This window comes from Sphaerodactylus townsendi, linkage group LG04 (genome assembly GCF_021028975.2).
Source record: "Sphaerodactylus townsendi isolate TG3544 linkage group LG04, MPM_Stown_v2.3, whole genome shotgun sequence".
Lineage (NCBI taxonomy): Eukaryota > Metazoa > Chordata > Lepidosauria > Squamata > Sphaerodactylidae > Sphaerodactylus > Sphaerodactylus townsendi.
This window is the reverse complement of record NC_059428.1, coordinates 3866531-3890133: the sequence shown is the minus strand read 5'-3', so window position 1 is coordinate 3890133 and position 23603 is coordinate 3866531. Positions and strand designations below refer to the sequence as shown.

At 47.6% G+C, this 23603-nt stretch overlaps 1 protein-coding gene and 2 non-coding genes across 3 annotated transcripts; all 3 read left to right on the top strand.

Annotated features, from left to right (window-relative positions):
• The first annotated feature begins 4452 nt into the window (after window positions 1-4452).
• RPS3 (ribosomal protein S3) lies at window positions 4453-20152 on the top strand. The gene is made up of 7 exons (XM_048493971.1): window positions 4453-4580; window positions 8971-9101; window positions 9778-9871; window positions 14085-14179; window positions 17093-17280; window positions 19586-19786; window positions 20084-20152. Exons 1-6 carry the CDS (start codon window positions 4551-4553, stop codon window positions 19777-19779), a joined length of 732 nt encoding a protein of 243 aa, XP_048349928.1. The 5' UTR covers window positions 4453-4550; the 3' UTR covers window positions 19780-19786; window positions 20084-20152.
• On the top strand, window positions 9920-10068 carry LOC125432264. Its single transcript, XR_007244440.1, has one exon. It is a non-coding gene; the product is annotated as a small nucleolar RNA SNORD15 (small nucleolar RNA).
• Window positions 16784-16932, top strand: LOC125432263. The gene has a single exon (XR_007244439.1). It is a non-coding gene; the product is annotated as a small nucleolar RNA SNORD15 (small nucleolar RNA).
• Window positions 20153-23603: the final 3451 nt, after the last annotated feature.

Genomic DNA, 23603 nt, shown 5'->3' with positions numbered 1-23603 from the left:
GATAAATTAGATTGTAAAATATACTAAATATATAGAAGCCACTGAGCAGCATACGTGCGTCACATGTTGTTTTCGGTCCAATTGCTGTAGACATTCCTGGAGATTTCAAACTTGTACACAGGCTTAAAAAGACGGTGGATCTCATGTTGTAGAAAATGCTGGACGCTCTTAAGGCGCGCCGATAGAATCATAGAGTTGGAAGAGACCAGAGGGGTCATCAAGCCCAACCCCCTGCCATGCAGGAACACGCAATTAAAGCACCCCTGAACAGACGGCCACCCAGCCTCTCTTTAAAAACCTCCAAGGAAGGCGACTCCACCACCCTGTGAGGCAGCGAATTCCACTGTTGAACAGCCCTGACTGTCAGGAAGTTCTCCCAAATGTTTAGGTGGAATCTCTTTTCCTTCACCTTGAACCCATGACTCTGTTGACAAGCCGGAACGGGTCCTGAGTAGGGCCACCAAAATGGTCAAAGGTCTGAAATCCATGCCCTCTGAAGCGAGATTTAGGGAGCTGGATATGTTTAATTTGGTGAAGGGTAAGAGGTGTCATGATAGCCATGTTTAGATATTTGAAGGATGTCATGTTAATGAGGGGAGCAAGCTTGTTTTCTGCTGCTCCAGAGACTAGGACCAGGAGTCATGGGTTCAAAGTGAAGGAAAAGAGATTCCACCTAAACATCAGGAAAAACTTTCCAACAGTTAGGGGCCATTTGACAGTGGAATTCACTAGTCTCCTTCTTTGGAGGTTTTTAAAGAGAGGCTGGATGGCCATCTGACAGGAGAACTTTGATTATGTGTTCCTGCATTGCAGGGGGTTGGACTGGATGGCCCTTGGGGGTCTCTTCCAACTCTATGATTCTATGAAATTGTCATCCAGGGGTGCTCTTCCGACCCTGCTAACCTTTTGAAGGCAGATCCCGTCCATAAGCTTCCAAAGAAGCCCTAAGATTTCCTGGAACACGCTTTGCGGACCTGAAACAAAGGGGTTGGCGCATTTGGCATGGACATCCTGCCCTCGTCTGGTCGCTCCTGGAAAGTTCCCATTTAAAATGAGACCCGTATCCCCCCCTCCTCCCAGCTTCCCTGCAGAATCTGCAACGCATTTCTCTCACGTAAATCCAGCATTGGACACTTGCAGGCTTCTTGGCTGATCATCTTTAAAATCAGTTGGGGTTTACTTTCTACAGCAGGAGTAGGGATTACACAGACTTCGAGGGATTTAAAAGACTAAAATTAAAAGGAACCAGGGGATTTTACAGAATCGTTCAGGCATGGAGGAGGAGGAGGAGGCAGCGTGGTGTAGTGGTTAAGAGCGGTGGACTCTAATCTGAAGAACCAGGTTTGATTCCCCACCCCTCCACTTGAGCAGCAGACCCTAATCTGGTGAATTGGATCTGTTTCCCTGCTCCTCCATGTGAAGCTTGCTGGGTGACCTTGGACTCAGGTGGGGGAGTGGGGAATCAAACCCAGTTCTCCAGATTAGAATCCACCTGCTCTTAACCACTACACCACACTGTCTCTCTCCCAGTTTTCCCTCGGGTGGCCCTGCAGGAAAGCGAGGGGAGTGGCCAAGTAAAGTGTAATTGTTGTTTGTGTTAAGTATTTTTGTGTAATTATTTAACGTGTATGTTAGCCACCCTGAGCCTGGCCAAGTCCGGGGAGGGTGGGATATATTAAACAATAAAAATAAATAAACATTAAATAAAAGTCAACTGAACGGGATGAGCTATTTTGTAATTCGATATTCCTTCCTAAGCCACAGGTCAATCACAGGGAGGGTTACTTTCATCGTATTTTCTGTTTGTTTGTTTTTCAGGCCACAAGCTGGATGCCCCCCAAGAGTACAATCCCCGGAGAGTGTCAGACTAGGACCTTGGAGACACGGGGTCACCATCGGGGTCACCTCACGGGGTCACCATCGGGGTCACCATCGGGGCAAAAAAAGAGAAAAGGATAACGTTTTAAGCCGCTTTGGGTTCCTATTATAAGGTTACCAAACTCCAGGTGGGGCCTGGAGCTCCCTTGGAATCATGACTGATCTCTAGGCCACCGGGCTCACCTCCCCTGGAGAAAATGACAGCTCAGGGGTTGTTTGCTCCAGTTTGGGGAACTCCTGGAGATTTGGGGAGAGTGGGCCAGGGGAGGGTAAAGTTTGGGAAGGGACACAATGCCATAGAGAGCCACTTCTAAAGCAGCTATTTTCTGTAGGGAAACAGATGTCTGCAGTCTATGACTCTGAGATCTCCAGGTCCCAATTGGCCATGCTGGCAGGGGCTGATGGGAATTGTAGTCCATAACATCTGGAGTGCCAAAGGTTCGCCACCATGGTGCCAGGCCCCCGAAATGGCTCATAGCTTTGTGAGTTGGTGTATGTATGTGATGCATTTTTATTCCTTCCTCCTTCTCTCTGGGAGCGCATGACAACATGCATAATTTCTGGCCACACAACTGCAAATCCATATTGGACTTACTACACATTACATTAAGGACTCAACTCACTTCATTGAAAAAATCAGCAAACTCAAACTCAACCCCAATGACAAACTGATCAGTTTTGATGTGGTGTCCCTATTCACCAAGGTCCCCATAGCAGACACCATGACACTCATTAACCAGAAATTCCCAAAAGACATCACAGCCCTGTTTCAACATTGTCTCACTACTAGCTACTTCCAGTGGGATAATGAATACTATGAACAGAAAGATGGGGTAGCCATGGGCAGCCCTCTTAGCCCTGTAATAGCTAATTTTTATATGGAACATTTTGAGAAACAAGCCCTGAAAACAGCACCAAAAAAGCCCACCATATGGTTCCGTTATGTGGATGACACATTCACCATTTGGAGCCACGGAGAAGAAGAACTAAACAAGTTCCTGGACCATATCAACAAGATCCACCCAAACATCCAATTTACTATGGAGAAAGAAAATGAAGGAAAACTGCAATTTTTAGATGTTTTAGTCATCCGCAAACCAAACCAGCATTTGGGACACACAGTATACAGAAAACCTACTCACACAGACAGATATCTACACAAAAACTCCAATCACCATCCAGGGCAAAAAAGGAGCACCATAAAAACTTTGGTACATCGCGCAAACAGAATCTGTGAACCTCACCTCCTACAAGATGAATTGAATCACCTAAACAGGGCTCTACAGGCTAATGGTTACTCCAATACAGAAATCAAAAGGGCTGCAAGACCAAGAACAAGCCACATGAACAAAGATAAAGAGCCATCTAGAGGGAAAGTGTTCTTACCATACATCAAGGGAACCACTGATCGCATAGGAAAACTGATGAAGAAGCACAACCTACAAACAATCTACAGACCCACTAAGAAAATTCAACAGATGCTACGTTCAGCAAAGGATAAGAGGGATCCTTTAGCTACTGCAGGAGTCTATCGCATACCATGCAGCTGTGGACAAGTCTACATAGGAACCACCAAACGCAGCGCTCAGACACGTATCAAAGAACACGAAAGGCACTGCAGACTATTTCAGCCAGAAAAATCAGCAATAGCAGAACACATGATAAACCAACCTGGACATAGAATATTATTTGAAAACACAGAAATTCTGGACCACTCTGACAACCACTCCGTCAGACTACACAGAGAAGCCATTGAAATCCACAAGCACATGGACAATTTTAACAGAAAGGAAGAAACCATGAAAATGAACAGAACTTGGCTGCCAGTGTTGAAAAATACTAGAGTCAAGACAGTGTCTAACCAGCTCCACACAAACACAGGATGACCTTAGACAAAAGAAACAAAGGCCAGGATACTTCTATTCAGATGCTCCCACCAGTGACCTTGCTATCTCCAGTGTTACGCCCATGCTATAGTCTTCTTTGTTACTCATACTTCTATTCAGATGCCCTCAACTATTGACCTGGTTGCCTTCTTTGTTACTCACAGACAAGGTTTCTCCACCCACCCTGACACTCCAACAGGTATATATACTCCACTTGCTTTCCCAACATCAGATCCTCTGAAGATGCCAGCCACAGATGCAGGCGAAACGTCAGGAGAGAATGCTGCTAGAACACGGCCAGACAGCCCGGAAACCACACAGCACCCAAATGCATAATTCCTCTGCCTGCTTTTATTTTTTTTCCTAACAACAACCCTGTAAAGTAGGTTAGATTGAGAAAGCGTGTGACTGACCCAAGATTATTCAACAAGCTTTATGATAATAATCTAACATCAGGTTGTATATTCCACTATCTGTGGTAATTTTTTTTCTACTCTGAAATTCAGTTTTCCTTTCAAAGAACTACATTATTTACCATTATTTAAAAGTACTACATTTCCCAGTATGCACTTGGGCACCAACGTGATCAGCACGGACCAATGGGAAGCTGCCATTCCCTCTGCGCGTGAAGAGACAACAGCGTCAGACGCCAAATGCACTTCCCGTTATGCATTGCGGCGCCACGCGCTCACGTGACAGCTGCCAGCCAATAAACGGCGTCAGAACGGGCCTATAATCTGCGGCGTCCGAAGCGACTTCCTTTTCGCCCGGGCGGTAGTGGCCAAGATGGCGGTGCAGATCTCCAAGAAGCGAAAGGTGAAGCGGGTGGCGGCTCGCTAACGCGAGGCCCGACAGCAGCGGGGCTGGGAATACCGCTGGAGCGGCAAGCGGGGGGATGAGCTGCGCGTCCTGAGGGGGGCGATGGGATTGTCGGGGCAGCGGCAGCGGCGGATGGGGGTAGATGGAAGGCGGCCCCTAGCAGGCAGAGCGCCTGACTGAGGCAACATGGCGGCACGGCGGAGGATGAAGGGTCGATTAGGGCCGCGGGGCATACTGGGATGTCGGGAGAGCCTGGGCGCGGGGCTGTCTTCGAGCCCGTAGAGCCCTGGGAAGAGCCATCCTGACGGCGAAGGGCCACAGCGGCTAGACCCTCGTCAGCCACCGTAGCCCACCAGGTGGTCCTCCAGCGCTCCGAGACATAGTCTTTCCATGCCATTTCTGCATCTCTCTTCCCCACTATCTAATAGTTTCGACTCATGTTATGGTAGAGTGGACTGCACCACTTCAGAAAGGGGGGGGGGGATTTGGATTTGATGTCTTCGTTTTATTAGAGAAACTGACTTTTTATTGTATTAGAATCTTATAGAGTTGCAAGAGACCAGAGGGGCCATCAGGTCCAACCCCCTGCCATGCAGGAACACACGATCAAAGCACTCACACGCAATTTTTATTGTAATGATTTTAGCGAGTGTATAACTGATTTTATATTCACTTCTTCATACACCGTGTGATTGGTGTTTGGAATATGCTGCCACAGGAGGTGGTGATGGCCACTAACCTGGATAGCTTTAAAAAGGGCTTGGACAGATTGATGGAGGAGAAGTTGATCTATGGCTACCAATCTGGATCCTCCTTGATCTGAGGTTGCAAATGCCTTAGCAGACCAGGTGCTTTCACATCCTGCATGTGAGCTCCCCAAGGCACCTGGTGGGCCACTGCGAGTAGCAGAGTGCTGGACTAGATGGACTCTGGTCTGATCCAGCAGGCCAGTTCTTATGTTCTTATATTGTGACTTGCCCTGAGCCCTGCAGGGATAGGGTGGGATATTAATTAAATAGAAATTGGTAAATAAACAATCCAAGCACTCAATCAATACGCATTCCTAATCAATACACATCACGTTAAAACCTATACATCTATAGCTACCCACTTTAAAATATCCTGTAGTCTGTAATGTGAAAGACTTCCAGCTGAGACCCTGGAAAGCTGTGGAGAAGGGCTGTGGCTCAGTGGTAAAGAACCTGCTTAGCATATGGAAGGTTACAAGTTCGACCCCCTGTTTAAAAAAGGACAGGTGTCTGTCTGCAACCCTGGAGAACTACTGCCAGCCTGTGTAGAAACGGCTGACGTTTTGAGGGGCCTGTGGTTGGATTCAGGATAAGGCAGCTTCGTGCCTCGTTCTCCACGGTGCGAAGAGAGTAAGTTTGTAAGTGTGGGGGTCTTCTGGGTCTTCTGGGTCTCTAAAGTTCCAGGTTATCCCCCTGGTGTTTGCCTGTCTTGGAAACAAGCAGGTTTTTAGGGAGTGATACTATTACCTGATGCCTACCCTAGTGAAAATGATTCTCCCCAGTTATGTTACGTTGTCTGCTGAACAACCTTGTAAATTGATCCACAGGTATTTTGGTAACCATGCCATATTTGAAGAAATGTCCAGCTGTAGCCCACAGTCTGAAGAGACTTGTTATAAGCTGGCAGTTATTTACAAGGGTGGTGTTTGAGAACATGACTCAGTTATTGTTGTTAAGAACATAAGAAAGAGCCTGCTGGATCAGACCAGAGTCCATCTAGTCCAGCACTCTGCTACTCGCAGTGGCCCACCAGGTGCCTTTGGGAGCTCTCATGCAGGAGGTGAAAGCAAGGGCCTTCTGCTGCTGCTGCTGCTGCTGCTCCTGAGCACCTGGTCTGCTAATGCATTTGCAATCTCAGATCAAGGAGGATCAAGATTGGTGGTAACCATAGATCGACTTCTCCATAAATCTGTCCCAAGCCCCTTTTAAAGCTATCCAGGTTAGTGGCCATCACCACCTCCTGTGGCAGCATATTCCAAACACCAATCACATGTTGTGTGAAAAAATGTTTCCTTTTATTAGTCCTAATTCTTCCCCCCAGCATTTTCAATGAATGCTCCCTGGTTCTAGCATTGTGAGAAAGAGAGAAAAATGTCTTTCTGTCAACATTTTCTACCCCATGCATAATTTTATAGACTTCAATCATATCCCCCCTCAGACGCCTCCTCTCCAAACTAAGGAGTCCCAAACACTGCAGCCTCTCCTCATAAGGAAGGTGCTCCAATCCCTCAATCATCCTCGTTGCCCTTCTCTGCACTTTTTCTATCTCTTCGATATCCTTTTTGAGATGTAGCGACCAGAACTGAACACAGTACTCCAAGTGCGGTCGCACCATTGCTTTATATAAGGGCATGACAATCTTTACAGTTTTATTATCAATTCCTTTCCTAATTAGCCCCAGCATAGAGTTTGCCTTTTTCACAGCTGTCGTGCATTCCCATGGAACTATCAACGAAGATGCCCAATGTAACGTTAGGCGCTTTATCCCTGCTCTATATTATTTGGTTTGTTTGATCGCTGCCACCAAAATATAAATTTTTCTTATAGCGCACAAAACTGATTTTAAACGGCCACCACCTCCCTTTCGTTTGGGGAACACAGACACAGACAAAACAATACTAGACTGGAGCAGTTTTTAAAAGGTGAACAAAACTGAAACGTTTATTTGCTGGCTTTCACAAAGGCTTCTCAGGTAAACTGGAGAGGAAGTAAGCGTACTGGTTTTAGAGAGAGTTTGTTCTAGCTTAACGGTTTCAGGCAATGAATGTTTCTTAAAGCGTATGGTTGCAGGCACTTCACGTAAGTTACACGATGGACACTCACAGGTGTCCCTTCACTTAAAGTTTTACTTTAAAGATGTTTCTCAAAAGATGGTACTGTGGAGATTTCACACTCCCTCATAAAAACAAAACCTCTCAGTCCGCTGTTCCTCCTCACAAAAATCAAACACTCAGTCTTCGCCCTGTGGGATTCAGGCATACAGCCTCCCTCTCCCACAATCCTACAACTTGGCTTCTCTGCCACAGGATTTGGGCCTCCCAAGACTGATGTCAATGTGTAGGACCAGCTCTCCGACTGTTAGAGGTTTCCCTCACAGACAAAACAAAACACCTGAGGGCGGACACACGCCTCCAAACTCAGGGTATTCGGGGACTCAATAGCTTCCTCAGCTATTATCCAGCCCCACAGCAGTGAGAGAACTTGGCTGATTCACCTCACTCTGTCTCAAAAGTACCCGAGGGCACAAAACGCTCATACAGAGCCAAAACAGTCCGAAGACTCCAAAGAAAAGAACCCCTCAGCTCTAGCGCTGACAGTTTATAAAGACTCTGCCTTTTTTTCCTCTGGCCAATCAGGGCTGGCCAGGGCTTAACTCTTAAAGGGGCGGGTCCACCCTGTAACCTGAATGCAGGCTGAATGCATTCGTCACACCCAAGTCCCTTTTCTGGTCTGTGACTGATAGCATTGACCTGTAGCATGTATGTGAAATTTGGATTTTTTTGCCCCTATGTGCATCACTTTACATTTTGCTACATTGAACTGCATTTGCCATTTCTTAGCCCACTCACCTAATTTATAAAGGTCTGCTTGGAGCTCTTCGCAATCCTTTGCGGTTCTCACCACCCTACATAATTTGGTATCATCCGCAAACTTGGCCACCATGCTACCCACCCCTACTTCCAGGTCATTTATGAATAGGTTAAAGTCATTTAAAGAGTCGGTTGTTACTGTGGCCACCAGCCTGTGGGACATGTCCTGAGCTGTTGGCTTGTTTGCTTTGGCACATAGAGGTCGCCTGCACCGTGTACCTGAATTTATGCACGGCCTTTCGGGTGGGAAAGAGGGGCACTAGCCGATAAAACGGCTCACCTGAGGGCTTCAGACAGCTGGGAAGCATCTGTTGACAGGCACGTTTGGTTTCATATTCATTTATCTCAGTAAACACTTCAGTCTCCAAGTCGTGCTTTTGTGATTCTATCTGTCGTAAACAGCAGACACTTGAAAAATCAATCTCTGATTAGGCTGTGAACACCTTCACACTTAACACTTGTGTTGTTCTTCCAATCTGAAATTACATGGCTATTTTACTTTCAGTACCCTTGCTGGGGCAACTGCGCTTCCAAGTGTGTACTTGTGCACCACTGTAATTGGCACAGGCAGGCGGAAAGCCTCGAAAGAGCCGGGTATTGTTGGCTGTAGCAAAGCAAGGCTTGTGCCTTCTGAGTGTCCAGAATTGGTTGGGTTCTGCCCTGCATTTAGTTGACTTCTTGCTGGTTTCCTTTCTGCATCAATCTGCTGCTGGGATCGAAAATTCCAAAGGGCTACAAGTGACCTGACTTGATCTTGTTTTCCTTAAGTTTGTGGCTGACGGTATCTTCAAAGCGGAACTGAACGAATTTCTGACCCGTGAGCTGGCTGAAGATGGCTACTCCGGGGTGGAGGTCCGAGTTACCCCAACCAGGACAGAAATCATCATCCTTGCAACCAGGTGATAGTGCCCTCCTGTCTGGTTACGTTCCCACCTTCTTTGTTTTGTCTGGCACGCCCCCGGCAACACCCCCACCTTCTTTGAACCCATTCTCCTGGTCCTCAGTCTCTGGAGCAGCAGAAAACAAGCTCGCTCCCTCACCAACATGACATCCCTTCAAATATCTAAACAGGGCTATCACGTCACCTCTCAACTTTCTCTTCATCAAACTGAGCATACCCAGTGGTGTTATGTGTATGACCAGAGGTGGGATCCAGCAGGTTCTCGCAGGTTCCCGAGAGTAGGTCACTAATCATTTGTGTGTGCCAAGAGGGGGTTACTAATTGGTGCTTTTGCCACGTGATTTTTGCCTTAGTTACGCCCCTCTGAGCAGTAGCGCGCAGAACTTGAAGCAGTCTAGCAGGAAGTGCACCGGTGTGCGTGGCAGCCTGCACCGGTGTGCGTTCGCTTCCTGCCCAAGGGATCCCGCGCAGCGGCTGGGTGCCCTGCCACAGCCCCTCGCCCCAGGAAGGCTGCATGCCCCCGCTTCAGGCCCCTCTCGCCCAGCGCTACGCCACTGTTTGAATCCCACCACCGTGGGAACCTGTTACTAAAATTTTTGGATCCCACCACTGTGTGTGACATGTGAACGTCCCAGTGACTTTAGAGAAGCGCTTAACCCGTGACTTTCTTTCAGAACTCAGAACGTTCTGGGTGAAAAAGGGCGCCGCATCCGAGAGCTGACCGCCGTTGTGCAGAAGCGGTTTGGCTTTCCCGAAGGAAGCGTGGAGGTAAGGGCCGTTTCCATTTCCCTCCCTTCTTCCCAGCTCTGAAGTTCCCTTCGGTGATGATTCGATGACGAGTCAGAAATGGGCACCCCACTGCTGAGAGCGTCTTATACGGGGCCACGTTCTGTGGGCCTGGGCTAGGGGGCTCTGGCAGAGGTGCCCAGTTCATTGGATGAGCTTGAGGCATTTGTCTGAGAAGGGAGAACCTCCAGTGCCATGCTGGCAGGGGCTGATGGGAATTGTAGTCCATGAACATCTGGAGAGCCATAGGTTGCAGACCCCTGCTCCGGTTGGTTTGGGCTGAGGTCTGGCTTAGGCAAATTCATGCAGTTTTTATAAATAAAGTATTGCATATTGATAAACAGGTTTTGCTCAATAAGCAGAGGTTCAGATTTGAATCCCAGAAGCGTGGGTTTGATCTCTGCGCCGTAGCCATGAATGCTTGAAGGCTATGCTGCATCTGTTTTTCAAGTAACCAGTAACTGAAAAAGATCTCACCCATCTAAATCTACTTTATGGTAAATCAGCAGAAGTTAGCAGCCCATGAGTTTTCTTTCCTCGCCTCTAGGCAATCCAGTTTACACTAGTCATTGTCTCTGTGTTACAGGTGACTTCTGATGGCTAGATTTTGTCGAGTTCTCCCTGTACTCACCCCTTCCCAGTAACTTAAGTTGAAATGGTTTCGCTCTGGTTTGATGCATCCCATTGCTAAGTGATTGTATCGGTGCACCTTTCCCTCTTTCTCAAGCAGGGTAAGTTTGACGGAAGCATGGCAGGAAAATCCCGAGTTAATTTCTGTGAGTTTGCACCTGCGGGGTTTTCTGTACCAGCGGCGGCTGCTGTGTGTTTGATCGCCTCCAGCCTCTTCTGGGCGCTAAGGTGAACGAGAGCCGAAAGGAACCGTGCAAAATGCAGCTAGAGCTGTGTTGCGTTGGGCACACCGTCCCCTTCTGCCAATTCTCACTGTGGTCTCATCTGTTAAGTTTTCAGTCGCTTCCCTGGTCGCTTCTGGGTTGCACCCACTCCCGTGCCGGGAATGATGCTTCTACAAGTGTAGCCCCAACAAGTAGAGTCACCTGGTAGCGCTTGCCACCAAACTTCTTGCTTGGAAGCTTTGGATGGTACAAGCCGACAAGTGCAGTTGCTGTTTGGGAGCTGCTTGTTTGAAAAGCATATTCACGAGGCACGGAGGCCAGGTGGGCCCGGCCTGTGGAGTGGAGGACGGTCCCTCAAGCTTCCTTGTAAAGGCCTCCGTGACTCCTCTGCAGGCATGTGAGTACTGGGGGGGTGGGGAGTGTCACAACTTGCTGGTTGTCCCTAGCCCCTCAATGATGCGGCTGGCCTCTTCCCGGGCCAGGGCTTCTCCTACAGCCCTCTGGCTCCCTGCCTGCGGGAACACTCTTTACCAGGGATCTTGGAGAGTTCCCTAGGTCCTGTAAGACTGGAATTGCTCCACCGGGCGCTTGGAGGGCCGGGCTGCCATGTGGTCGCTCTCCTCTTCCCCCCTTTACACTCTGGACCCTTAATTTTTACAGGGCCCAACTCTCTGGGTTTGTTCTTTCCAGGGTGGGCCTATGAAGATTTATGTTGGATGCCGATAAATTTGTTTAATCCACTGTTTTAACTGGGGTTTTAATGTGAATTGTTGAATTGCTATTATTGTGTTGTGCACCGCCCAGAGCCCTTTGGGGGAGGGGCGGTATATAAAAATGATTATAAATAAATAAACTGTCTTTCTGCTGCTCCGCTCCTCTGCCTTTCTGCTCCAGCAGCAGTGTCCGGTACTGAATAACCAGAATAGAGGAGGCATAGAGAAGGCTCCCGTTGATCCAGCATGGGGAAGTGGTGAAGAGCAGCGGACTCTAATCCGGAGAGCCGCATTTGATTCCTCACTCCTCCGCAAGAAGCCTGCTGGGTGACTTTGGGCCAGTTACGGTTCTTTCAGCACCAGCAGGGGACCTGTTTTGGGGAGGGGAAAGGCAATTGTCAGCTACTTTGAGCAGCAGTGGCGTAGGAGGTTAAGAGCTCGTGTATCTAATCTGGAGGAACCGGGTTTGAATCCCCGCTCTGCCGCCTGAGCTGTGGAAGCTTATCTGGGGAATTCAGATTAGCCTGTGCACTCCCACACACGCCAGCTGGGTGACCTTGGGCTAGTCACAGCTTCTCGGAGCTCTCTCAGCCCACCCACCTCACAGGGTGTTTGTTGTGAGGAAGGAAGGGCAAGGAGATTGTCAGCCCCTTTGAGCCTCCTGCAGGAGAGAAAGGGGGGGATATAATTCCAAACTCTTCTTCTTCTTCTTCTTAAAGGTAGAGAAAAGCGGAGTATAAAAACCAACAGAACCACGGGTCCTCAGTGTGGTGCCCATGGGTGCCATGCTCCTGCACATACGCTGATTTGGCAGTAGCTGCCACCACAGCACAGACATATGCCCCCCCGCGGGTTGGAAAGTAGGGCGGCAGGCAGTGATTTGGTGGCTGCACCAGCCATACCCTGTCAGAATTCCATAGGTGCCCGCAGACTCAAAAGGCTGTGGATCCTTTTACTGTGTTCCTGAGAACACTTCTGAGGTAAGAACCCTGCTGGCATTCTCAAATTTCCACAGCAAACCTGTTTTGGGTAGCAGTAAACTCCCATCCAGCAGCAGCAGCCACCAAAACAACCCTCCGAAGGTCTTGTGGATCACCAAGAAGCTTATGTGCTCCAGTGGGAATACTATACACTGGTGAAGCTGGAGGGAAGATTTAAGAATATGGAACATTCTAAAAGAGTTTGTTCATTGTTCATGTTCACATACACGCTACAGGGGTCAGTGCTATCAGTCACAGACCAGGAAAGGGATTTAGGCGTCTTAGTTGATAGTTCCATGGGAATGTCAACTCAATGCATGGCAACTGTGAAAAAGGCAAACTCTATGCTGGGGATCATTAGAAAAGGAATTGATAATAAAACTGCAAAGATTGTCATGCCCTTATATAAAGCAGTGGTGCGACCGCACTTGGAGTAATTGGGTGGTCCAGTTCTGGTCACAGCATCTCAGAAAGCATATTGAGGAGATAGGAAAAGTGCAGAGATGGGCAAACAGGATGCCGATTGAGGGACTGGAGCACCTTCCCTATGAGGAGAGGCTGCAGCGTTTGGGACTCTTTAGTTTGGAGAGGGAGGCGGTTGAGGGGGGGATATGATCAAGTCTATAAAATTATGCATTGGGTAGAAAATGTTGACAGAGAGAAATTTTTCTCTCTTTCTCACAATACTAGAACCAGGGGGCATTCATTGAAAATGCTGGGGGGAAGAATTAGGACCAATAAAAGGGAAACACTTCTTTCACGCAACGCGGTGATTGGTGTTTGGAATATGCTGCCATGTGGAGGTGGTGATGGCCACTAACCCGGATAGCTTTAAAAGGGGCTTGGACAGATTTATGGAGGAGAAGTCGATTTATGGCTACCAATCTTGATCCTCTTTGATCTGAGATTGCAAATGCCTTAACAGACCAGGTGATCGGGAGCAACAGCGGCAGAAGGCCATTTTGTTCACATCCTGCCTGTGAGCTCCCAAAGGCACCTGGTGGGCCACTGCGAGTAGCAGAGAGCTGGACTAGATGGACTTTGGTCTGATCCAGCTGGCTTGTTCTTATGTTCTTATGTGATATGACTACAGTTGAAACACTTGACCATTCTTTGTTTCTATGCCCGAAATACAATAAGATATGCATGAAATACATGAATTCCATTTTCTTGCCAAGTTCTCAGTGGCATGAGTGTTATAAGATACCCAATCTCCTGAACAGCTCTGATGTGCTCTTCTGTGAAACGGTTGCAAATTTTAGACTGGAAATTAGTAATTTTAACTGTATTTCTTAACCTTGTTTTGTTTTAAAATTTTGTCCTGTTTTATATGCCAATAAAGGCTTGTGTTGTTTGTACACTGGTGAAGGCTATCCAAGCAGGGTTGAACCGGAGCCTGTTTGGGAATTGTTTCAGATTACTTTGGAGGAAGCTGCTGAACAAAATTAAGAACGCTGGCCGTATTGCACGTGTTGCTTTTATGTCAGAAATTCAGCCTCTCATTTCTGCAGCGCTTTCACAAGTCAGTTGTCAGTTTACGGGCTCTTTTTCCCCGTAAACTTGCATCCATCAGCAGCAGCCAACGGAACAGCCCTCTGGAAACCCTAGTGGTCGCATCCCTTAATAAAGACATCCCTTCTTCTTTCAGCTGTACGCCGAGAAGGTGGCCACGAGAGGCCTGTGCGCCATCGCCCAAGCCGAATCTCTGCGCTACAAACTTCTCGGGGGCCTGGCAGTGCGAAGGTAAGCATCAGGCTCTTTGGCTTGGCTTCTGTCTACTGTTTGTGTGTGTGTGTCCTGTGTAGCCTGGGCAGGTCACAGCAACCTTCTATGGGTAGGTTGGTCCCTGTCTGTTGCAAGCCGGTACACTTGGGTGGCAGGAGGAGAGAAAACAGGTTGGGCATCTTACTGTCAGCTGGAAAACGAAGATGCTTGGTCCTTTTAAGCTTGTTCTCTAACTCGGGCCCCTTCCGCACATGCAGAATAATGCACTTTCAATCCACTTTCACAATTGTTTGCATGTGTATTTTGCTATTTCGCATAATAAAATCCAGCTGCAAAGTGTATTGAAAGTGGACTGAAAGTGCATTATTCTGCATGTGCGGAAGGGGTCTCAGTTCCTCCTTGCTTCCCGTAGCTACTTTTCTTTTAGTCTTCTTGCTTGAGAGGCAGGGTGGTGTACTGGTTAAGAGCAGGTGGACTCTAATCTGGAGAACCAGGTTTGATTCCCCACTCCTCCACCTGAGTGGTGGATTCTTTATCTAGTGGACCAGATGTGTTTCTGCATTCCTGCTGGGTGGCCTTGGGCTATTCACAATTGCCCATGCCCACCACTAATAAGGCTGAACAAAAAGATACAGCCTTCTACGCTTCCTGCTACAAGGAATATCATTTCCTCTCTTGGTCTCCTGAATTGACTTTTGAGATCTTCCTGTTCTCCACTAGTGGAGGAGGGTATCTTTCGGGTTGCACCTCCTTGGGACTACTGAATAGCCTTTCCAGCTAAGTGATGTGATTGGCGTTTGGCTGATGATTCTGACGTTTTGCCCAGGGCAGTGGCGCGTTCAAAACTCAAACAGAGACAGCTTATGATTGAAGTCTATAAAATCATGCATGGGGTAGAAAATGTTGACAGAGAGAAGTTTCTCTCTCTTTCTCACAATACTAGAACCAGGGGGCACCCATTGAAAATGCTGGGAGGGGGAAGAATTAGGACTAATCAAAGGAAACGCTTCTTCACGCAGCGTGTGATTGGTGTTTGGAATATGCTGCCACAGGAGGTGGTGATGGCCACTAACCTGGATAGCTTTAAAAAGGGCTTGGACAGATTTATGGAGGAGAAGTCGATCTATGGCTACCAATCTTGATCCTCCTTGATCTCAGATTGCAAATGCCTTAGCAAACCAGGTGCACAGGAGCAGCAGCAGCAGAAGGCCATTGCTTTCACATCCTGCCTGTGAGCTCCCAAAGGCACCTGGTGGGCCACTGCGAGTAGCAGAGTTCTGGACTAGATGGACTCTGGTCTGATCCAGCAGTCTAGTTCTTATGTTCTTAGTTCCATAGTGCCTAAAATCCACTTATTCTAGCATCAGCTTGTGGGCTACAGTCCCAAAAAGTCTAAGAAGCGGCACTCCTAGAAAGCTTTGGGTGATGCATTTCTTGGCAGAACAAAAATCCAGACATAGCTGCGGCTCACAAAGTTGGCTCTGACCTCTGAAAAGGCCTGCCGCTTGCAGTGCGGCCTGAATAGAGTTGCGCCCTTCAAATCATTCTGCAGAACTTGCAGAAACATTAATTGTCCAGTGAGGGCATTTCCAGTAGTCGTTAGACCCATATTAGAATGGAGCAGGATTGAAACTGCTCTGTGATGATTACTGTAGCCATTGCCTGCTTTTATGGGATTGTCATGTCTTGTAATCCACCATGTATATTGCTTGTCCTGTACCTGGCTTTTGATGGCTTACTGTTCCTATTGTTCCCCAATACTGTCATCGTTTTGCGCTGTTCATCGGTCATCTTGTGCTGTTGTGTCTACGCCAGTGATGGCAAACTTTTTTGAGACCGAGTGCCCAAATTGCAACCCAAAACCCACTTATTTATCGCAAAGTGCCAACATGGCAATTTAACCTGAATACTGAGGTTTTAGTTAGAAAACACGGCTGGCTCTGAGGCGTGCATTACTCAGGAGTAAGCTTAGTGGTAGTCGGTGACTTTGCTTTGAAGCAACCGTGCAACTCTTTGAATGGGTGAATCACGACCCTAGGAGGGCTTACTCAGAAGCAAGCCCCATTACCAAAGCAAACCGAAGCCTTTACTCCTCTACAGGTAAAGTGGGATCGGTGACTTTAGTTCTTCAAGCATGAAAATCAGTAATAAACAGCTTTAACAGAGTTACCTACACTTCTTCCCCAAAACTCAGTCTTAGGTTTAATGCTAATAATCGAGCTCAAAATAATCTGTTTGCGTGTGCCCACAGAGAGGGCTCCAAGTGCCACCTCTGGCACCCGTGTCATAGGTTCGCCACCACTGGTCTACACTGTTCTTGTGTTTGTCCTGTAATCAGCCTTCAGTCTCAGTGAGAAAAGCAGAAAATCTACAAAATTTTAAATAGTAAAATTGATTTCGTTGAACTTAGAAAAGGGGTAACTTGGCTTAGGACGGCTCGGTTAACGGGCTTTTCGCCAGATGTTTTTGCCACAGCTGCTGCTCCACAGTATCATATGAGCAGGTGTTCAAAAGGTGGTCTCCCTCGGACTTGAAAGTCTTTTCAGTGCTTTGCCCTCTGAAAATTAAATGCAGAGTGTTTCAGCGGCCTTGGAGATCCACTCCCTTCTGGAAGATGGCTCCCTTCTGTGATGATACGATGACGAGTCAGAAATGGACACGGTCTTGCTCAGAGTGACCGGCTCGAGACCACGTTCTGTGGAACTGGGTTCGTGCGCTCTGGCAAGCGTGTCCTCTTCATTGGATGATTTAGAGGCATTTGTCTGAGAAGGGAGAGTCCAGCATACAGTTTTCTGTCCCCAGTAAAACTGTTAATGTAATCCAGTACTTGGCTTTTTTTGTTTCTTGTACTTACAAGGAGAAATCAAGGGTGTGGGAAAAGGTGGGGCTCTCCTTCAGAGCAGCCTGACGGTGGTTCCCCTCCTTTCTCAGGGCATGCTACGGCGTCCTCCGCTTCATCATGGAGAGCGGGGCCAAAGGCTGCGAAGTGGTGGTCTCGGGAAAGCTCCGGGGGCAGCGAGCCAAGTCCATGAAGTTTGTAGACGGCCTGATGATCCACAGCGGAGACCCCGTGAACTACTATTACCATACACGTGTCAGCCATGTGCTGCTCAGGCAGGGTGAGTCTGTGGGGTGGGCCGTCTCGGCGGCTTCTTGGTGTGTGTCTGGGGAAGCCACTGCTAATGTGCATTTTGGACTGCCTCGGACTCCATGGGATATATCCCAATCATCCCTCCTGCAGACACAGATAAGATGTGTTCCACTCTTGGCAAGAAGAAGTGCCTGTTTGCTGGAATAGCATAATTGAAAGAGTTTTTATTATGTAAAACGCTTTTATGCTGCTTTTTAAGCATAAGCATTTTATTGTCATTGTGCACGCACAACGAAATTTACAGCAGCATTCCTCGATGCACACAATTTCTGTGACCTGTTCCTCATCCTCACTTTCCCTCTCCTCCACTCCATCATCCCTACACAGCCCCAAACACATCAACATCGAAGTCAAGGAGAGTTCAGCATCACCACAGCTCTGTAGAGTAGAAGCTGTTTCTGAGCCTCTTTGTCCTAGTTTCTTGATAGGACCTGTATCACTCAGTCGGATGGACACAGTTCAAAAAGAGAGTGTGCCGGATGAGATGGGTCTCTCAGAATATTTTGGGCTTTCTTTCGGCTTCTGGAATTATAGAGTTCTTCCAAGGAGGGGAGAGGGCAGCCGATAATCCTCTGTGCAGTAGTGATCACCCTTTGGAGTGCCTTCCTATCTGCCACTGTGCAACTGGAGAACCATACACAGATGCAGTAGGTTAAGACACTCTCTATAGCACAGCGGTAAAAGGACACCAGGAGTTTTCCATCCAGTTGTTGTTTCCTTAAAAGTCTCAGATAGTATACAGTCTTTGCTGGCCTTTCTTTAACCACCATACAGTCTGTACGCTGGTGGTCAAGTCCCTTTTAATCATAACTTCCAGAAATTTAAAACTAGCCACCCGCTCTACTTGATCTCCATTTATAGTCAAGGGCTGAATTTCTGAGCTATTCCTTCTATAGTCCACTATAGGCTCCTTTGTCTTGTTAGTATTAAGAACCAGGTTATTTTCCCTGCACCGTGAAAGCAATCAGTCCACCTGACTGGGGTCCTCGAGGCAGCAGATATTTAAAACATTTGAGCCATTTAAAATAACAATCAAAATTAGAAAATAATTCAAATGGGATTATAAAATAGTTCAGTTTAAAAGCACAAAGGGCTCCTAGTCTTAACAGCTATCTGCAAACTACAAAACTTAAATAATCTAAGAGGGCTTTACCATGCAATCAGTAGTGCATGATTTCTTTACAGCTCTCAGTGACCAAATGATAACAAATAATATTGACAATTGGAGTAAAAAAGAGATAAAATACAATCAGTCATACATATAATATTATCAAATTAATTGAAATGAATTAATGAAAATCTTGAGATCACAAGATTTACAAAAAGGCATTATTAAACTTTCTCATATGTTAAATATTTCACAAAGATGCTGGAATAAATTATTAGAAGCTATGCTATGTACAGCTTGCTGAAACTAGGAGCTTCCTAAGTAATTTTTGCATAACTTAATGTGTCACATTGATATTTTTGCTTCGCTTCAGTTCTGTTTTTAGACTTCTGATTGGTTTGAAAACCCTAATTCCTGTTCATTGGGTGCCCCGTTCTGCTGCCTGTGTTGACTCACTCTGTGTAATCCATTTTGAAACCAAGTGAGAAAGGTGGTCTATAAATAAATCCAAACAAATAAATAAAAATATAATAAGCAAACTAGGAGGAGGACCAGTAACAGTTGCCGGGGGCGTGCCAGACGAAACAAAGCCTTCCCCTGCAAAAGACACCAGCAGAGCGAGGCAGACAAATCTCTCCGGGGAAAGGATCTGCAAAGTTAATATCTCATTTTTCTCCTCAGTGGGGACCCAGAGTCATTTACAACATTCTCCCCTCCTCCATTTTATCCTCATGACCCTTTGAGGTAGGCTAGGCTGAGAAGGTATGACCGGCTCGGGTTGTCCTAGCAAGGCTCTGCAGTCGATCTTTCAAAGGTAGCTCATGTTCCGGAGCAGCAGTGGCGTAGGAGGTTAAGAGCAGGTGCACTCTGATCTGGAGGAACCGGGTTTGATTCCCCAGCGCCTGTCAGCCTGAGCTGTGGAGGCTTCTCTGGGGAATTCAGATTAGCCTGTACACTCCCACACACGCCTAGCCAAGTGACCTTGGGCTTAGTCACAAGCAGCTTCTCGGAGCTCTCTCATTCTGCACCCAACTTTAAGCAGGGTGTTTTTCTATTGGTGAGAGGGGAAGGGCAAGGGGATTGTACGCCCCTTTGAGTCTCCTGCAGGAGAGAAAGGGGGGATATAAATCCAAATTCTTCTTCTTCTGGACGAATGTCTCCTCAGGCGTGCTGGGCATTAAAGTGAAGATCATGCTGCCCTGGGACCCAAGCGGCAAGATCGGGCCCAAGAAGCCCTTGCCGGACCACGTCAGCATCGTGGAGCCCAAGGAAGAGATCCTCCCTACCACCCCCATCTCGGAGCAGAAGGGCACGAAGCCGGAGCAGCCGCCTCTGCCTCAGCCGGTTCCCACTGCTTAAAGAGAAGGTGAGCAGCTTTTGCTGTGGTTCTGGCAAACCTGGGCTGGATTCCAGTAGCGCCTTGGAGACCAATAGGATTTCGAGAGACAAAGTTCCTGTCATCAGTTAGCCATGTCGGTCTGCAGTTTGTTGGAGCTTGCGTATTCTGAATTGCAGGTTGTAGAGCCTGACAGTTGAAATAAACCTTATCTGGACAGTGTTCTTGCCAAGAGACTGTCCATATTGATTACTCCCTTCAGTATCGATTGGTGCAAAAAAACCCCCCCTCAAAAGTGGCCAATTTTTTTGTGCTTTTTCGTTGCAGGTTTTCCAACATCCGGTGCAAACAGCTTGATGCTTGTAAAAATATCTCTTAATAAAATTTTAAAAATCCCATCTGTTACCTCTTTTTATTAATAGTCCATAAGAACATAAGAACAAGCCAGCTGGATCAGACCAGAGTCCATCTAGTCCAGCTCTCTGCTACTCAAAGTGGCCCACCAGGTGCCTTTGGGAGCTCACATGCAGGAGGTGAAAGCAATGGCCTTCTGCTGCTGCTGCTCCTGAGCACCTGGTCTGTTAAGGTATTTGCAATCTCAGATCTAAGAGGATCAAGATTGGTAGCCATAAATCGACTTCTCCATAAATCTGTCCAAGCCCCTTTTAAAGCTATCCAGGTTAGTGGCCATCACCACGTCCTGTGGCAGCATATTCCAAACACCAATCACACGTTGCGTGAAGAAGTGTTTCCTTTTATTAGTCCTAATTCTTCCCCCCAGCATTTTCAATGTATGCCCCCCTGTTCTGTAGTTCCAGTGCTATTGATCCGCAGGTCAGAGCCTGCCAGCTTGAATCTCCCTTAGAATCCTAAAGTTGGAAGAAACCCCAAGGGCCGTCAAGTCCAACCCCCTGCCATGCAGGAACGCACAATCAAAGCACTCCAGTTGAATGCCCATCCAGCCTCTCTTTAAAAACCTCCAAAGAAAGAGACTCCATCGCTCTCCGAGTGAGTAAATTCCACTCTCGAACAGATGTGATAGCTGGGGAAGTTCTTCCTTGGCTGTTTATGTGGAATCTCTTTTCCTTCACCTTTTAAACCATTTCAATTTGGTCTCTCTAAGTAGCAGGAAACAAGCTTGCTCCCTCTTCGACATGACATCCCTTCAAATATTTAAACATAGCTATCATGTCCCCTCTTCACATCTCCAGGCTAAACATCCCCTGCTCCCTGAGTCTCTCCTCATAGGGCATGGAGTCCAGACCTTTGACCATTTTAGTTGCCTTCCTCTGGACCCGTTCCAGCTTGTCAGTATCCTTAAATTATAAGTTCTGTAAACTGAACACAGTACTCTAGTTGAGGTCTGACCAATGTAGAATAGAGTGGTACACTTACTTCCCTCGATCTAGAGTCTAGATTCTAGGACCAAAGATGGCGAACCTTTTGGAGAGACCGAAAGTGTCTAAATTGCAAACTGGAACCCACTCATTTATCGTGAGTGCCAATTTAACCTTGAATACTTGAGTATAGTTTTAGTTGAGAAAAAATGGTTGGCCCTGAGGCATGCATTAATCGGGAGTTAGCTTGGTGGTAGTCGATGGCTTTGCTTTGAAGCAACTGTGCAACTCTTCCAAGGGGTGAATCAATGCACCCCATGAGGGTTTATACTCAGAAGTAAGCCCCATTGCCAGCAAACCCATCTTACTCCCAGGTGTTGGATCAGGCTTTTGTTCTTTTTTGTATGAAAATCAGTGGGGTTAACAGCTTTAACAGGGTTACCTGTCTGCTTCCCCAAAAACTAGGTCTTAGGTTTACTGCTAATAATCAAACTCATGCCCAGGCCAGCCTAGATGTTGGGGGGCGGTGGGGCAACTCTGTTTGCGCGTGCCCACAGAGAGGGCTCTGAGTGCCACCTCTGGCACTCGTGCCATAGGTTCACCACCACTGTTCTAGACTATACTCTTATTGATGCACCCCAGAATTGCATTGGCTTTCTAGTCCCAGGTGCTCAATAAAATGGGAGTCTGAACACACAGAAACTTGTGAAGTTGGACCCTTGGACTATGAAAATCAGTATTTTCTCCTTCGCCTGGCAGTGGTTTTTCAGGGTTGCTGCCTCTGAGCAGGGGGTGGACTAGATGGCCGCAGACCCTTTCTAGTTCTGTGGTTCTACATTCCCTCATAGCTGAACCTTTTCATGGAACATGTCTGGCCTTGTCTACGCAAACCAAATGCTCTCCTGTTGAGCTAAAGCCCTTCTGTGGCTGCTCTGGTTTGTCTCACTGGGGCTTGGGAGCATCAGCCCCATAATTCTATTCGGGTCTAGGAACCTGTGGCTTTTCATACCATAACTACAATTCTATCAGCCTTGTGCCAGCATGGCCAATTGGCCATGTAGTCCATGAACATCTGGAGAATTGTAGTCCACGAACATCTGGAGAGCCGCAGGTTGCAGACCCCTGTTCTAGCTTGTATGCTTGTGCTGTTGAATCGCGGGTGCCTTGGAGTGACCCTGTAGGGCAGTGGTGGTGAACCTTTGGCACTCCGGATGTTCATGGACTACAATTCCCATCAGCCCCTGCCAGCATGGCCAATTGGCCATGTGGTCCATGAACATCTGGAGAATTGTAGTCCATGAACATCTGGAGAGCCGCAGGTTGCAGACCCCCGTTCTAGCTTGTATGCTTGTGCTGTTGAATTGCGGGTGCCTTGGGGTGACCCTGTAGGGTTTTCAGTGCAAGGGACAGAGGTGGTTTGCCATTGCCTACCTCCATGTGGTCTCAGAGAGTTGTGAGAGAACTGTGGCAGGCCCAAGGTTACCCAGCAGGCTTCATGTGCAGGAGTGGGGGAATGGAGCCCAGAACTAGCCTGCTGGGTCAGACCAGAGTCCATCTAGTCCAGCACTCTGCTACTCGCAGTGGCCCACCAGGTGCCTTTGGGAGCTCCCATGCAGGAGGTGAAAGCAATGGCCTGCTGCTGCTCCTGAGCACCTGGTCTGCTAAGGCATTTGCAATCTGAGATCAAGGAGGATCCAGATTGGTAGCCATGGATCAACTTCTTCATAAATCTGTCCAAGCCTTTTTTAAAGCCATCCAGGTTAGTGGCCATCACCACCTCCTGTGGCAGCATATTCCAAACACCAATCACAGGTTGTGTGAAGAAGTGTTTCCTTTTATTAGTCCTAATTCTTCCCCCCAGCATTTTCAATGAATGCCCCCTGGTTCTAGTATTGTGAGAAAGAGAGAAAAATTCCTCTCTGTCAACATTTTCTACCCCATGCATAATTTTGTAGACTTCAATCATATCCCCCCTCAGCCGCCTCCTCTCCAAACTAAAGAGTCCCAAACGCTGCAGCCTCTCCTCATAGGGAAGGTGCTCCAGTCCATCAATCATCCTCGTTGCCCTTCTCTGCACTTTTTCTCTCTTCAATATAACTTAAATTTCTCAGCTGCTGTGGGGCTGGGGGTGTTGGGCTGGCTCAACACTAGTGAGCAGAGTTGTGTCAACTTTTGTAACGCAGACTGTTTGCCAATGTTGTTGGGAGGCGAACAGGGTTGGTCACGTGGAGAAGGTTCCAAATGGGTGCTGCGATGGAGGAAGAGAACTGGGAGGGAGGGGCACGCTCAGTCTGATCTGTGGGCTTCTGCGGTTCCAGAGTCCTGCCTCCGTAGGTCAATATGATGTTCTGAGACCATGAAGAATCTTCATATAGAAGAGGAGGAGTTTGGATTTATATCCCACCTTTCTCTCCTGTAAGTTCTCCTTTCCCCACCCCACCCCACCCCAACAAACACCCTGTGAGGTGGGTGGGGCTGAGAGAGCTCCGAGAAGCTGTGACTAGCCCAAG

Coding starts and splice junctions, on each gene's coding strand:
- RPS3 (XM_048493971.1), top strand. CDS start 4,551: ATGGCGGTGCAGATCTCCAAGAAGCGAAAG. Junction 9,102..9,777: donor ATCATCATCCTTGCAACCAG/GTGATAGTGCCC, acceptor ACTTTCTTTCAG/AACTCAGAACGTTCTGGGTG. Junction 9,872..14,084: donor TTCCCGAAGGAAGCGTGGAG/GTAAGGGCCGTT, acceptor TTCTTCTTTCAG/CTGTACGCCGAGAAGGTGGC.